The 13,421-nt window shown below is 51.6% G+C and overlaps 1 protein-coding gene across 8 annotated transcripts in view; it reads right to left on the reverse strand.

The window, feature by feature from the left end:
- Positions 1–2,453: 2,453 nt before the first annotated feature.
- The window catches only part of MTSS1 (MTSS I-BAR domain containing 1), a 128,112-nt gene continuing 117,144 nt past the window's right edge, over positions 2,454–13,421 (reverse strand). For 2 of the 8 annotated variants that reach the window (XM_038759968.1, XM_038759962.1), the window contains 5 exons: positions 10,265–10,384; positions 9,337–9,525; positions 7,429–7,599; positions 4,760–4,922; positions 2,454–3,225 (listed from right to left, as the gene is read on the reverse strand). In XM_038759968.1, coding sequence (XP_038615896.1) covers positions 2,543–3,225; positions 4,760–4,922; positions 7,429–7,599; positions 9,337–9,525; positions 10,265–10,384 — 1,326 coding nt within the window. In that variant the 3' untranslated portion in view covers positions 2,454–2,542. The remainder of the gene's footprint in view (positions 3,226–4,759; positions 4,923–7,428; positions 7,600–9,336; positions 9,526–10,264; positions 10,385–13,421) is intronic. The other 6 variants (XM_038759969.1, XM_038759963.1, XM_038759965.1 and 3 more) reach the window with 3 other exon arrangements.

Raw genomic sequence — 13,421 nt, forward strand, 5'->3', positions numbered from 1 at the left:
TGAGCGCTTACTATGTGCAGAGCACTGTGCGAAGCGCTTGGGAAGTACAAATTGGCAACGTATTGGCAACAACGTCTGGTCTGAAAGGGCTCAAGGACCTTCAACCAAATGGGGGTTATAGGTGAAACAGTTCCCAGCAAGTCTTACTGAACCACCCGCGGCATCCCTTAGCAGCCAACGCACACGCACGAGGATTTTAGGAAGGACGGGAAGACAGGATTTATATCCAGCTATCCTTTATTTATAGTGTAGGCTGAAGCGATTGTTACAATGTAGAAGGGAGACACGACTACAGCGATTATACCAGTTGTTAAGAACAAAAAAAAAAAAAAAACCCGCACGGGGAGAGGTCAACTCTCAGTACAAACTAGCAACTAAACCACAATAATTTACGATTAGAAACATTTTTTTTTTAATTATTTTTAGCCGTGACACTGCTTTTACAATATGCAAAAACACAAACAATAGAACTATCCAAAGTGTTTTGTCACATTCTTTCTACGTTGAGTTTGGCGACATTTTTATATTAAATTTACTGAGGTTATACTAACGTTTAAAGAACTAAACAAGTGAAAAGCTGTACTCCTGTACAGTTTACAGCCATTGATTTCCCAGGTTTAAAATACCACTCTATAACTACTGTAATCACCTCGCAACGGCTTTCGCTGGAGCAAAAAGCGTCTCAAGCGTCAAATGCACAATGCACCAGCTATTCTTTTTTTTTGTCATCGAGATAGGTGGGCTAAACCACAGGCACTACTGTTGATTATATTCTGAAAGGAGCTTGTTTTTCAAAGAAAGGAAGGTTTAAATAGTTTCTAATAATCATGCCTTTGCGTTCAAGCCATAACATAAAATGGCGTAAGCGACCACAGCAGTGTAAATGTTCTAGAGAACAGGGACTGTACAGCTACACGAAGTCTCACACCCAAGGCGATAATGTAGTAAAGCATAAAGTTATGTAGTCAGAGACTCGAGCCGACGGAAATCCACAGAGGTTTTGGTGGGAAACCAGCCCAGGGGGGTTGGTTGGGTGGTGGTGGTGTTTTAATTCGGTGATCTGAGCCAAGTCACGACCACCGGCGGACCCCCCACCCCTTCCCCGCCGCCGTCCTCACGGGCATCTCACCATCTGCCAATTTTTGTTGGCTTTAGGAGGTGCGGAGCGCACCGGATCCTACCGCAGAAACACCGCCCGCCGAAATCCTTCCCGTCGGTAACGTTTCCGAAAATACAAAAAAGGCGGCAGCGTGGTCGGACTTCCGGTGACAAGAAATTAATCCTCGGTTCTTCCTTTCTGATGTTGGACACGAAGGCGACGTTAACTGCCGTTGAAAAGAAGGTTAGAAAAACAAGCCCCCGGACCGGAACGCGTGCGTTTCCAAACTCTTTACCCTCATTCGATCCGTTCACGTCTTCTCAAAATATTTGGGCTTCTCCGGGCGCCCAGCCTGCTGGGCACGAATACGTAAAAGGCATTGGAATACATCTACGAACTCCCTGCAAAGTCGTCGGTTAAATGTTTGCACATTTTAGAAATCGCCATACCCTTCTGGATGGACTTGGGGGGTCGGGGGTCAACGAGAGCATGAACACGACGGAAAAAGTGAGTGAAGAAGTCTAAGCCTATGTAAGTAGAGCCGTACGCGGGGGGCAGGTCGGGCCGTCGAGGGGGACTGCGGAGAAACTGCCAGTCCTTGCGACCCCCACGATAACAAACGCTGCAATCCAGTATGGCTTGTTAGGATGGGTCGGCCGTGAGGCGACTGATAATCCGACCCGCTGGGCTACTATTGTGGAACGGCGACCGCTATGTTACGATGGTCCCCTCCCCGCCTTCTCCCCCCACCCCCCATTTTCCCCATCCTCCCCATCCCCGCCCATCACAAGCTATCGTTTCCAGCTTTATTTCGCGTGTTCTATTGCTTTGTCGTCAACGGTTCCTCCCGGCTCCCCCGACGAGACGCAGGTCTAAATGAGGATTCGCTCCTCGCCCACCGCGTCATCATCACCTATGGTATTTACCGAGCGCTTACTACGTGCAGAGCGCTGTCCTAAGCTCTCGGGAGAGTACAATTTCATCTGTATGGAATAAGCTCGATGTGGCTTCATTCAAACCATGCTATCCCAACGCGCCTACGGACGCCGGCAAGAGAGCCAGGCGTGTCCGCCCCTTTGCCCAAGTCAGCTACTTTATGGTTCCTCCCCTGCCTCCTTACGCATTTAAAATTGTACAAAGGTTTCTATAAAAAAGTCCGATGGGATTTGGCACCGTCCAAGGAAATGAAAACAAGCTATGGTTCTCGGGGGCAGGGTGGGGCCCCGGGGGGCGGGAGCATATTTACAGATTAAAACACCAACTGGGGATCCGTCGGTGACTCTGGGTGCTTTTGCTCTTTTGTTTCCTCGTGGAGGGTGTCTCCAGAGACCCGGTCAAGTCGGCGTTTCCCAGAGACGGTTTGGTTGGTTGGGTTCGACGGCAGGTGGGAACGGACGGAGACGAAACCGGATTTCTGGGGGCGGGAGGGCGGTCCTCCCGACCCTAGGAGAGGCGAGGGGCCGAGCGGTCGTTGGTCAGCGTCTTCTTCAGCTTCACGCCGCGTCGGATGGCGTTCAGCATGTCTTCTCCTTGCGGGGCGGCCCCGGCCCCTGGCTCTCCGGGGTCGCCCTCCGAGGAGCCGGCCCTCTCCGCTTCTTCCGCCACGCCTTCGGCCGCCGCCTGTCTCTGCTCCTCGGCGGGCTTGGGGCCGGGCGCCGGGGGGTTGACGGACGCCTGGCCGCTCCACAGGGAGGAGGGCATGCCCCCGCCGCCCCTGCCGCCCCCGCCCTGGGGGCCCTCGCCGGCGGGAGGAGACTCGGGGCTGGGCTCCGGGCCCTCCTCCACCCCACCCTGAGGGCCCAGAAACCCGCCCGGGAGGTCCGGCACCGTCGGGGTCTTGACTGGGATGACTGGGGTCTTGATGGGGATGGGGCCGGCCCCCGCGGCCCCCCGCCGGACCGACGGCTTGGTGGAGGGGGTCCGCCGGATGGTGGCCACGCCGGGGGTCACCATCACGGGGCCGAGGGAGGTGGGCAGGCCGGCCGTCGACGCCGGGCGCTTGGTCTGAAACATCCTGCGGTACGACTGGCTGATGTCGCTGTTCCTGGGGATGGTGGAGGACTTGTCGAACTCTTGCTGCTCGGCCTCCTGGTCGCCGCTTACGGAGAAATAATCGTAATCTGAAACTGAGGGAAACGGCCCGGTTAGAAACCGGCTGGGGCGGCGGGCTCGTCTCCACCCCGCTCCGCTGGCCGCCAAGAGGCAGGGAGGCCCAGCCTTTGGGTAGGCTAGCGAAGGGTCCCCATCCTCACCAGGCTCTGCCCCTGTGTCCCCTGGAGAGGACCGGACCTCTCGCTTAGATTTCCTCAGTGGGAAACCGGGGGAAGAGAGCACCCCGCCAAGGGGACGCCCAGAAGGGCCAACGGGATGGGCTGAATGACGAACCGGGTCTTTCCTACAACAAGGGATTGCTAGCTGAACAATTCAAGGTTCCAACAAGAAGGCCGAACAACAGACAACTTACCTTGGGCTACGTTACCTTACCTCTCACCCACGCCTTTTGTCTGGCCTGGTAACACCTTCCCCCTTCGTATCGGACGGACGGTCACCCTCCCCTCCTTCAAAGCCTTTTTGAAGGCACATCTCGCCCACGAGGCCTTCCCTAAGCCCTCATTTCCCACTCTCTTCCGCTTCGCCCTTGCACTTAGATTTGCTCCCTTTATTCGCTCCTCCGTCAGCCGCAAGGCACTTATGTCCTTAGCTGAAGTTTATTTATATTAACGTCTGTCTCCCCTTCCAGACTGTAAGCTGGGCCGGGAACATATCTAGCAACTCTGTATTGTATAGTACAAAGACACAGAAGGGAGTGGAGGAAGAGGAGATCGCCTGCCTTCTCTCAGTATCAGCCCACTGTTGGGTAGGGACCGTCTCTCTATGTTGCCAACTTGTACTTCCCAAGCGCTTAGTACAGTGCTCTGCACACAGTAAGCGCTCAATAAATACGATTGAGTGAATGAATAAATGAAATGAGGGCTTAGTCAAGGAAGGCCTCTTGGAGACGTGCCCTCAATATGGCTTCGGAGGTGGGGAGAGTGGTTATCTGCCCGATATGAAGAGGGAGATGGACTGTGTCCAACCTCGTATCGACCCTCCGTGCTTAGTAAAGTCCCTGGCACATAGTTAAGCGCTCAACAAATACCGTTTAAAAAAAAAAAAGAATCGCCTCTATGCATCTTCTGGTGTTGGTGGCCATCAGACTGTGAGCCCACTGTTGGGTAGGGACTGTCTGTATATGTTGCCAACTTGTACTTCCCAAGCGCTTAGTACAGTGCTCTGCACACAGTAAGCGCTCAATAAATACGACTGATTGATTGATTGATCGGACGAATTACTGCTACATTAGTAAAATGGGTCAAATCGAGGCACCTCGAAAATGTCATGGGCAGGCAGCTTGAAGCTCTCTGCAAGGCTGCTTCAAATGGACAGAAAGGGCCTTCAGATTTCTGCCTCGGGAAGATGTGGGGTGGGGGCAACGGGATTTTATGTGACCGGTCCCCCATGCTTTCTTCACCTCAGGCACAGGGCCACCTCTCTGGGCACCTCTACGAGCCAGAAGTCCCGAACCAGCACAGGGGGGCCTTCCCGATGAACGATCCCAGACGTGGCGGGGGGCAGAAGAGGGAGGGGTTGTTGACGAGAGACCCGAGGCTCCCGGTTTACCTTGTGAGGGAATCGTGTCCTCGGAACAGCAGGGCGTAGTGGTCTGGGTGCTGTACCCGCTGGAGCACTGCAGGGAGTCCCGGCTGCTCCTCTGGGTATCCAGCTGCAGGCCTCGAGACAGGGCGAGCGCCAGCTCCTCACAGGCCTCCATCTCCTCACCGGGCTGGGGACGAACAAGGCCATGAGGTTGGGGTCCCGGGGGGAGGGGGATGAGCGGCACCCTCAGGTTCCTCCCCCACCCAGGGAAGAGGCTGGGAGGACCTTTTCCCCGGTAGTCTGGGGCTCTGCACACAGTAAGCGCTCAAAAAATACCACTGATTGATCCGGTCCAGGAGTCACAAGATGTAGGTTCATTCAATCGGATTTATTGAGCACTTACTGTGTGCAGAGCACTGTACTAAGCGCTTGGGAAGTACAAGTTGGCAACATACAGAGACGGTCCCTAAACAGCGGGTTCTAATCCCCTCTCTGTCGCTGGTCTGCATGACCTTGGGCAAGTCATTTAACTTCTCTGTTTCCCCTCTCTAGACTGGAAGCTCGCTGTGGACACCCAGATCTACATCTCTGCCCCTGCTCTCTCCCCCTCCCTCCAGGCTCGCATCTCCTCCTGCCTTCTATCCTATTTATTTTATTTTGTTGGTATGTTTGGTTCTGTTCTCTGTCTCCCCCTTTTAGACTGTGAGCCCACTGTTGGGTAGGGACTGTCTCTATGTGTTGCCAATTTGTACTTCCCAAGCGCTTAGTACAGTGCCCTGCACATAGTAAGCGCTCAATAAATACGATTGATTGATTGATTGGACAGGGAACACGTCTACCAAGTCAGCTTCACGGTACTTTCCCAAGCACTTAGTACAGCGCGCCTCACACAGTAATCTCTCAAATAGTCTTTTAGACTGTGAGCCCACTGTTGGGTAGGGACTGTCTCTATATGTTGCCAATTTGTACGTCCCAAGCGCTTAGTACAGTGCTCTGCACATAGTAAGCGCTCAATAAATACGATTGATGATGATGAAATAGTACTGATTGACTGTAAAGCGAGGATTAAATTATACTCCCTCTTCCTTAGACTGTGCACCACATAGGGGACCGCAGATGTGTCCAACCTGATTATCCTGGATCTTCTTCTGTGCTCAGTAATAATAACGATGGCATTTGTTAAGCGCTTACTATGTGCAAAGTACTGTTCTAAGCGCTGGAGTACAGAGCTTGGCACAGAGTGAGTGCTTAAGAACTGTAATTATCATTATTATTGTCATTATTCCGTTATTGGTAGACTTGATCCCTACCCTCAAAAAGCTTAAAACCTAGTGGGGGACACGGGGATGAAAATATATTATCATCATCATCATCAATCGTATTTATTGAGCGCTTACTATGTGCAGAGCACTGTACTAAGCGCTTGGGAAGTACAAACTGGCAACATATAGAGACAGTCCCTACCCAACAGTGGGCTCACAGTCTAAAAGGGGGAGACAGAGAACAAAACCAAACATACTAACAAAATAAAATAAATAGGATAGATATGTACAAGTAAAATAAATAAATAAATAGAGTAATAAATATGTAAATATATATATATATATATTACACCCAAGGGAAGCAGCAAAGTATAATCAATCAATCAATCAATCGTATTTATTGAGCGCTTACTATGTGCAGAGCACTGTACTAAGCGCTTGGGAAGTACAAATTGGCAACACATAGAGACAGTCCCTACCCAACAGTGAGTTCACAGTCTAAAAGGGGGAGACAGAGAACAGAACCAAACATACCAACAAAATAAAATAAATAGGATAGAAATGTACAAGCAAAATAAATAAATAAATAAATAAATAAATAGAGTAATAAATATGTATAAGGATCTGGACAACAAATGCTTTGGAATTGGGAGTAGGATGAATATCGAAGTTCTTAAGGGGTATAGACCCCAGTGCAAAGATGAGGAAAAAGGGAGAGAAAATAGGGTGGGGCAAATGAGGTATTAGTTAAGGAAGGCTTCTTGGAAGAGATGGAAGCTTTTTGTTAACAGGTAAAATGTCTCCCAACTCTGTTGCATTGTACTTTCTCCCAAGTGCTTAACAGAGCGCTCTGCACATAGTAAGTGTTCAGTAAATAGCACTGATTGATTGATTGATTACTGTGACTTGGGAGAACTTTGAAGACGGTGATAGCAGTGATATGTTGGATGTGAAGGGGGAGGGAGTTCTTGCCAGAGGGAGGATGGGGGAAGACTGAACAGCGGGCTTGAGTTGCTAAAGGACTGGGGGGGTATTTCTTTCCAATAGCCAGGCCCTCTCCCACTTGCTAGAGCAAAGAGGTCCCAAAGACTTCCTCCAGGTCACGGCTACTCACTTCCAAGTGACGGAGACTGGGTCTCCAAACCCAGTCTGGCTCAGACATCCCCCTCTAGACTGTAAGCTTGCTGAGGGCAGGGAATGTGTCTGTTATATTGTTGCACGCACTCTCCCAAGCGCTCTGTACAGTGCCCCGCTCGCAGTAATCGCTCAATAAATACCACGGACTGACCGGCTGACTGACGTCCTCACGATTTCGGCCTGCAAGCTATGGCAAAGTTGGGGTCGGGGGCCCGGAGGGAAAGGAGGAAGGGAAGAGAGCCCGGCGCTGCAAATGGCTTAGGCTCAACTCGATACGGAAAATAAAAGCATCACCCTGGTGGCAGCTGAAACCGTCATACTCCGAGGCCTCTGGGCTTCCTCCGGGGGGGCAGGGGGGATGCTGGGCACTCCTCCGTTGGCATTGGGGTCCAGCTCACGCTTCTCTTTGCGGCGCTGCAGGGTATTCACCACGGGCTGGTCGTAGGGACCGGGCTTAGCCCAGTCCTGAACAGAAACAACAACTGTTAGCGTGGGACTCGCTTTACCGGGCTACTGCTTTAGGCCGGAGAGGCCTACAGCTAATTCCCGAGAGGGGCAGCACCCATCAAAGCACGGAAGGACCCCACCCAGACCAGAAGAGCCCTGCCTGATTTTAGGGGAGGTAGGGAAGGGGGAGAGGGGGATGGCTACAGAGCCCGTTTTGGACCTCTAAATGGTGAGCTCTGCTCAGAACTGTGCTTGCCCATGTATTAAAGCACTTAACAGATGCCATAATTATTCCTGTTGGTACTGTTACCCTCCTAAGTGCTTAGTCAGTGCTCGGCACAGAGCAAGCGCTCAAACATATCAATAAGCAGTCAAAAACAATATCGACTGATTGATTGCCTGCTCCTTTAAAACAGGAGCTGGAAAATACTTAAGTAAGGAGGTGAGTGTAAACACTGCACCCCTGACATGACTTCCCTAGGTGAAACCCTTTTCTCTCCCTGCATTTCTCCAATATGAGGAAGTTCAGTGATTCATTCATTCATTCAATCGTATTTACTGAGCGCTTACTGTGTATGCAGAGCACACTAAGTGTACTAAGTGATTAAGAACTCTCTGGCCTTGTTGGCTAACATGAAGTTCACTGTAGTAAGGATTTTCTGACAACAACCCCCCACCTTTTTTTTTTTTGGAAATCCACTGTACCCAAGTGGGGTCTGGCCTAGGTGATGGTTAAGAAGATGGGAAGTGCTAAGTCCTTCCTCCTGAGCACTGAAAGCTCTACATGTCTGAAGGACGGGGAGAAAAGCTCCCACGTTGCGGGACAAAACAGAGAGGAGAGACGGTAGAGCCTAGGAGATCTGGATCCTACAAACACAGGTGACAGTGGCACCTGGCTCTTGCCTCTGGAAACAAGTTATGATTCTGTCAAAATACTTCTTACCCCACCCCCAGCCCTTATTACTGCTTCCCCATCTGTAATTTATTTTAAGGCCTGTCTCCCCGGCTAGAGGGTGAGCTCCTTGAGGCTGGGATTGGGTCTACCAACTCCATTTTGCTATATTCTCCCAAGCGCTGAGTGCTCTGCACACACTAAGCACTCAATCAATATCATTATTGATTAATTGTAATCCTAGGTCTGACCAATTCAGGACTCTGCAAAGGACCTGTCCTCTTTCAGAGGACCTGAGTCCAAAGTGAGACTGAAATAAAGTCCACTGTCACATGTAAAAAAAAAAATCCCCTTTTCTTTCTTCCTCCCAGTCTGTCAGTTCTTTTAGTGCCTATCTCCCCCGCTGGACTGTGGGTTCTTTGACGGCAGAGATCATGTCTACTAACTCTATTCTACTCTCCCAAGTTCTTAGTGTCGTGTTCTGCACATAGTAAGTGCTCAGTAAATACTACTGACTGACTGCCTCGCCACCTGCCATTTTCCTTTTCGGTGCTGTTGGCTTCCCCCTCCTCATAATCACGTCTGACCCAAGAAAGGCGGGGTTGAATAAAATAACCCATCGACGAGATCCTCAACCCCACGTGGGGTTTTGCGGTTAGGGGTTGACCTTGAAGGGCTGTTATCCGAAAAGGAGAGCCAAACAGAGAGTGAGAAGTGGGCACTGCAGGTCGGGAGAGGGGAAGGGTGGCAGAAAAAGGGTGTGTGTTTATATGGGTGTGGGGGGGAGAAGGAGAGAGAGAGGGAGAGAGAGAGAAGTGGGAAGGGCAGAGGAGGCTGAGAGAGAGCAAATGAGAGGCACAAACCTTCCAGCTAGGGATCTTAGATGACGGTAACATGCCCGGGCCAATGGTGTAATAATGAGCGTTGTCTGGAGGGTGGCCAGGGGCCCCCCGAGGGGCCACACGGGAGGCAGGCAGGTAATGAGGGAAAAGGCCTGCCAGCCCCCCCGATGCTACATAGGGCTCGCTACAGTGATAAAACCCGTTAGACAACTGGAAACAAAACAAAACGGAAAACAAAAAAAACAAAACAAAAAAGGAAAAAATTAACATAAGATGAATGTGGAAATACAGATGGCTTTGGCGGATTCTACAGAAAAGCAAAAAACCGGGAGACGGGATTTGAAAGCAAAACAACGGGGATGTGCGGTCGGGGACTAGGGATTGATGAGGCGGGCCGGGAAGCGGGAAAAAGTTCCACAAGGATTCAATCTCATTTTGGAATAACTTGGCACGGCAGGCCTGAGCCGGGGAGCTTCATTCCCTCCGTTCGTTTCCTCACTTTCCCAATTCGCTAACTGCCGTGCCCAGCGCCCAACCATTAAATTCCAAAGGGCGCCCAAAAACGGACCGTCCACCCCCACTGCTTCCAAAGGTGCACGCGGCTCCCAGCAAACCCTAGAGATTGAAACAAAAGGTTCTCAAATGAAAAGGAGGCTAAAGGTGTGAGCTGTGACATGTCTGAAATGATACGTTCCCACGGCGCCGGGCCATGAAAAAACAGGAGGACACGGAGGGGAGTCTCCACACGCACCCCCGGTGAGCCCTTGACTCCCGCGATCACCCCCTTTCTAACCAGGCCCCATCTCGGGACGGGCTCTTTCCCACCCGCAAGCCTGTCCGTCCGCTGCCCAACGGAGAGTGACCCGGTTTGCGATTGTCCGCGGTTGAGGGGGAGGGAGGGGAGCGACGGTTCTGTTGGGGGCTAACGGGCCGGGGTTCTGCTCTTCACCTTCTCTGTGGAGGCCCACGCCCCCATGGTGGAGCCTGAGCTGACTGAGGTGGGGGAGCTGCACTCGCTCACTGACTGGCAGGTTTCCGACGCTTCGGAAGAGGCGGAGCTGGACGAGTTCTGCGGCAGGATCGGCACCAAGGCAGCGCGAGGAAAAGGAAGTACAAAAGACAAAAAAAAAAAAAAACAGAAACAAGCCGCCGGGGACGGAGGAGGGGGTGGGTGCCGGGGTGGGGGGGTGGGGGAGAAGCACACGCAGAGAGAGACGGACACACACGCAGGAGAAGAGGGAAGGATGAGAGAAGCAGAGGGTTAGGAATCTCTGTCCAGATCGCGGTACCCTGCGCGTAAGGCACACGGAGCTTTCGGTCAGGTTTTGAGCGGCACGACGGACAGTGAGCCGGATTCCGAGGCCTGCCCTCGGGCAGCAGGCCGAAGCGAGACCCTCCGAGCACACGTGGAAAGCCATTCCTCAAAGCACCCCTATTCCAGCGGCCGGAGGAAGGGGTCCCCAGTAACTCCTCACCTCCCTTTCTCCCTGAGGACCTACTCCTGCAGACCGGGGTAGTGGAGCCCAGCCTCGTGCTTAGCTTCCCAGATCAACTCTTGGGATTAACAGCACTCGTTTCCACTGGTTATGGAATCTCTCTGCAACCAGAGGCATTGCTTTCAGACTTGAGCACAGTTCTCTCTAAATTCTTCTCATCGCCATTGCTTGGGGCCTCCAGTGGAGAATGGCGCTGACGTGGGCTGTAGGCCGATGCCCATTTTGAGGCCGATCTACCTCGGGAGAACTCGGCCTTCAAGACCAAAGGGGGCTCGATCGACTCAAAGCCGTTCTTCAAATCTAGCTTTCCAACAGGAGCTAGATAATGCTAATGCCTACCTTCTCCCTGAACTTTGATCTCATCTATCTAGCCACCAACCTCTCGCCCATGTCCCACCTTTGGCCTGGACGCCCACCCTCTTCATATCCAACAGACAATTACTCTCCCCACCTCCAAAAGCCACATCTCCTCCAAGGGGCCTTCCCTGACTAAGCCCTCATTTCTTCACCCACTCCCTTCTGAGTTGCCCTGATTGGCTTCCTTTATTCTCCCCTCCCTCAGCCCCACAGCGCTTATGGCCATATCCATAACTGATTTATTTTAATGTCTGTCTCCCCTCTAGACTGTAAGCTCGTTGTGGGCGGGGAACGTGTCTACCAACTCTGTTACAGTGTACTCTTCCAAGCACTTAGTACATTAGCGCTGATTTGTCGAGCCTGTTTGCTTTAGGTTCTTGATCTGTTTAACTCCTTGCCTTTGCCCAAGTAAGCGGGAAAATGACGGGATGAGGAAGAGTGAACACAGCCACTTCTAACTGGAGCTGTGGAGGGGGATTCATCAGAATGAACTACTTTCCTATGACTAGCCAAACTGGCTGAGGAGGGGCTCATGGATCTGGGGTGTGCAGCTTCCCACTGGGCTGGGGCAGGCCTCACAAGCTTTTTTCACTTCTCCCACCACTCTGATTCAAAGGAGTGACATCATTCCCTTCCAAAGCGATCCTCTCCCAACGTGACAGTCAAGCCAACCGATCCGTTGGCTTCTTGACTCCGCCACGTTTCAATACCCACTTGTGAAAATACCTTGGTATACGGGGTAGAAGGGTAAAACTCCACTGTAGACTCATGAGCCCAGAATTTCCATTCTCCCTGGGTCTACCTGATTTCCTATTCCCCTGATCTACAAGCTCTATTCGTGCTGCACAAGAAGAGAAAAGGCGAGACCCTTCGAAAACCGAGCGGAAGCATCCCCAGCAAGGATGAGCACCTTCTTTTCTCTGAAGAAAAAGAAAATAAAACTATAGGCTTATGGATGCCACACGGATCCTGATTCTGAGGATAAATGGTAAACTCCATGAGGACAGGGATTGTGCTCCTAAGTTTATTGTACCGTAGTCCCCCAAGTGCTCAGTACGGTGGTCTGCTCACAGTAGACTGAGCAGTTTCCAGCCAGCTCTCCATTTGTCCTCTCCGCACCATCTGAAGTCATCATCCCGTCTGTTTGCTCTCCAAAAAAAGCCAGGGAATGGATTACTAACTCTCGTGCACTTCCCCAAGCACTGGTTACACTGCTCTGCACCTGAGGTGCTCAATAAATACAAAGTGATGGACCGACAATTCTAACTTAGAGAAGATGAGGAGTCCAGCAGGTAAAACAAACTGGAAACACTGGCCTCCATGCTGCCATGATATCTTAAGGGGAGGAACTATGTCTACTAACTCTAATGTACTTTCCCAAGCTCTTAGTATAGTGCTCCACATATAGTAAGTATGCATGCTCTGCCAATTGTCAGCTGTGTGACTTTGGGCAAGTCACTTCTCTGTGCCTCAGTTACCTCATCTGTAAAATGGGGATGAAGACTATGAGCCCCCCGTGGGACAACCTGATCACCTTGTAACCTCCCCAGCGCTTAGAACAGTGCTTTGCACATAGTAAGCGCTTAATAAATGCCATCATCATCATCATCATTAAGGTCTTGGAGGGAATCTTGGCAGTATAAAAAGAGGCAGCATCAAAATGCTCCCGTATGAACATTTCTGTTCAGATTAATTCCTTTTGTGGTAAGACAGGGAGCGGATCAATTGGCTCAATTATCTTTGGGCCTGGCCCAAGTGCTCAGTGCAGCGTCCAGACAGAGTGGGAGGTCGGAAAACGCTTTGACGATGTTCACTTCTGCACTCCGGTTTTCTCGGCGTTTGGAGGTGCCGCTGTGTCTGCGGGGATTAAGCAGACAGGGAGCAGGGCGCTGGAACCACCCAGCCAGTTTCCCCGAGGCACCCTGCCACTCAGCCAGTCTGGATCCCACAACGTGGACTCCGGCCTATAGTTTTATGACCCGTGACGTTCAACGGGTGCCCAGCCAGGCGCCCATCTGCTGACGCTAAGGGAGAGAAAAAGGCCTGGCGCGAGCAGCAACAGAAGCATGAGACACACTCTTAAGCTCAGCAGACGCAGCTGACAGCTTCTGCTCTTTCCTCCGATGGAATTCACAACGGCTTTGGGTTGGGCACCGAGTCCTTTAACCCAACTGAGGGCAAATGATTCAATCTGGCCCCCTTCCTAAATCCAAGCCACCTCTAGTGAAACAGACCCCTTGGGAGGAAGAGGGG

This window comes from Tachyglossus aculeatus, chromosome 18 (assembly GCF_015852505.1).
Source record: "Tachyglossus aculeatus isolate mTacAcu1 chromosome 18, mTacAcu1.pri, whole genome shotgun sequence".
Lineage (NCBI taxonomy): Eukaryota > Metazoa > Chordata > Mammalia > Monotremata > Tachyglossidae > Tachyglossus > Tachyglossus aculeatus.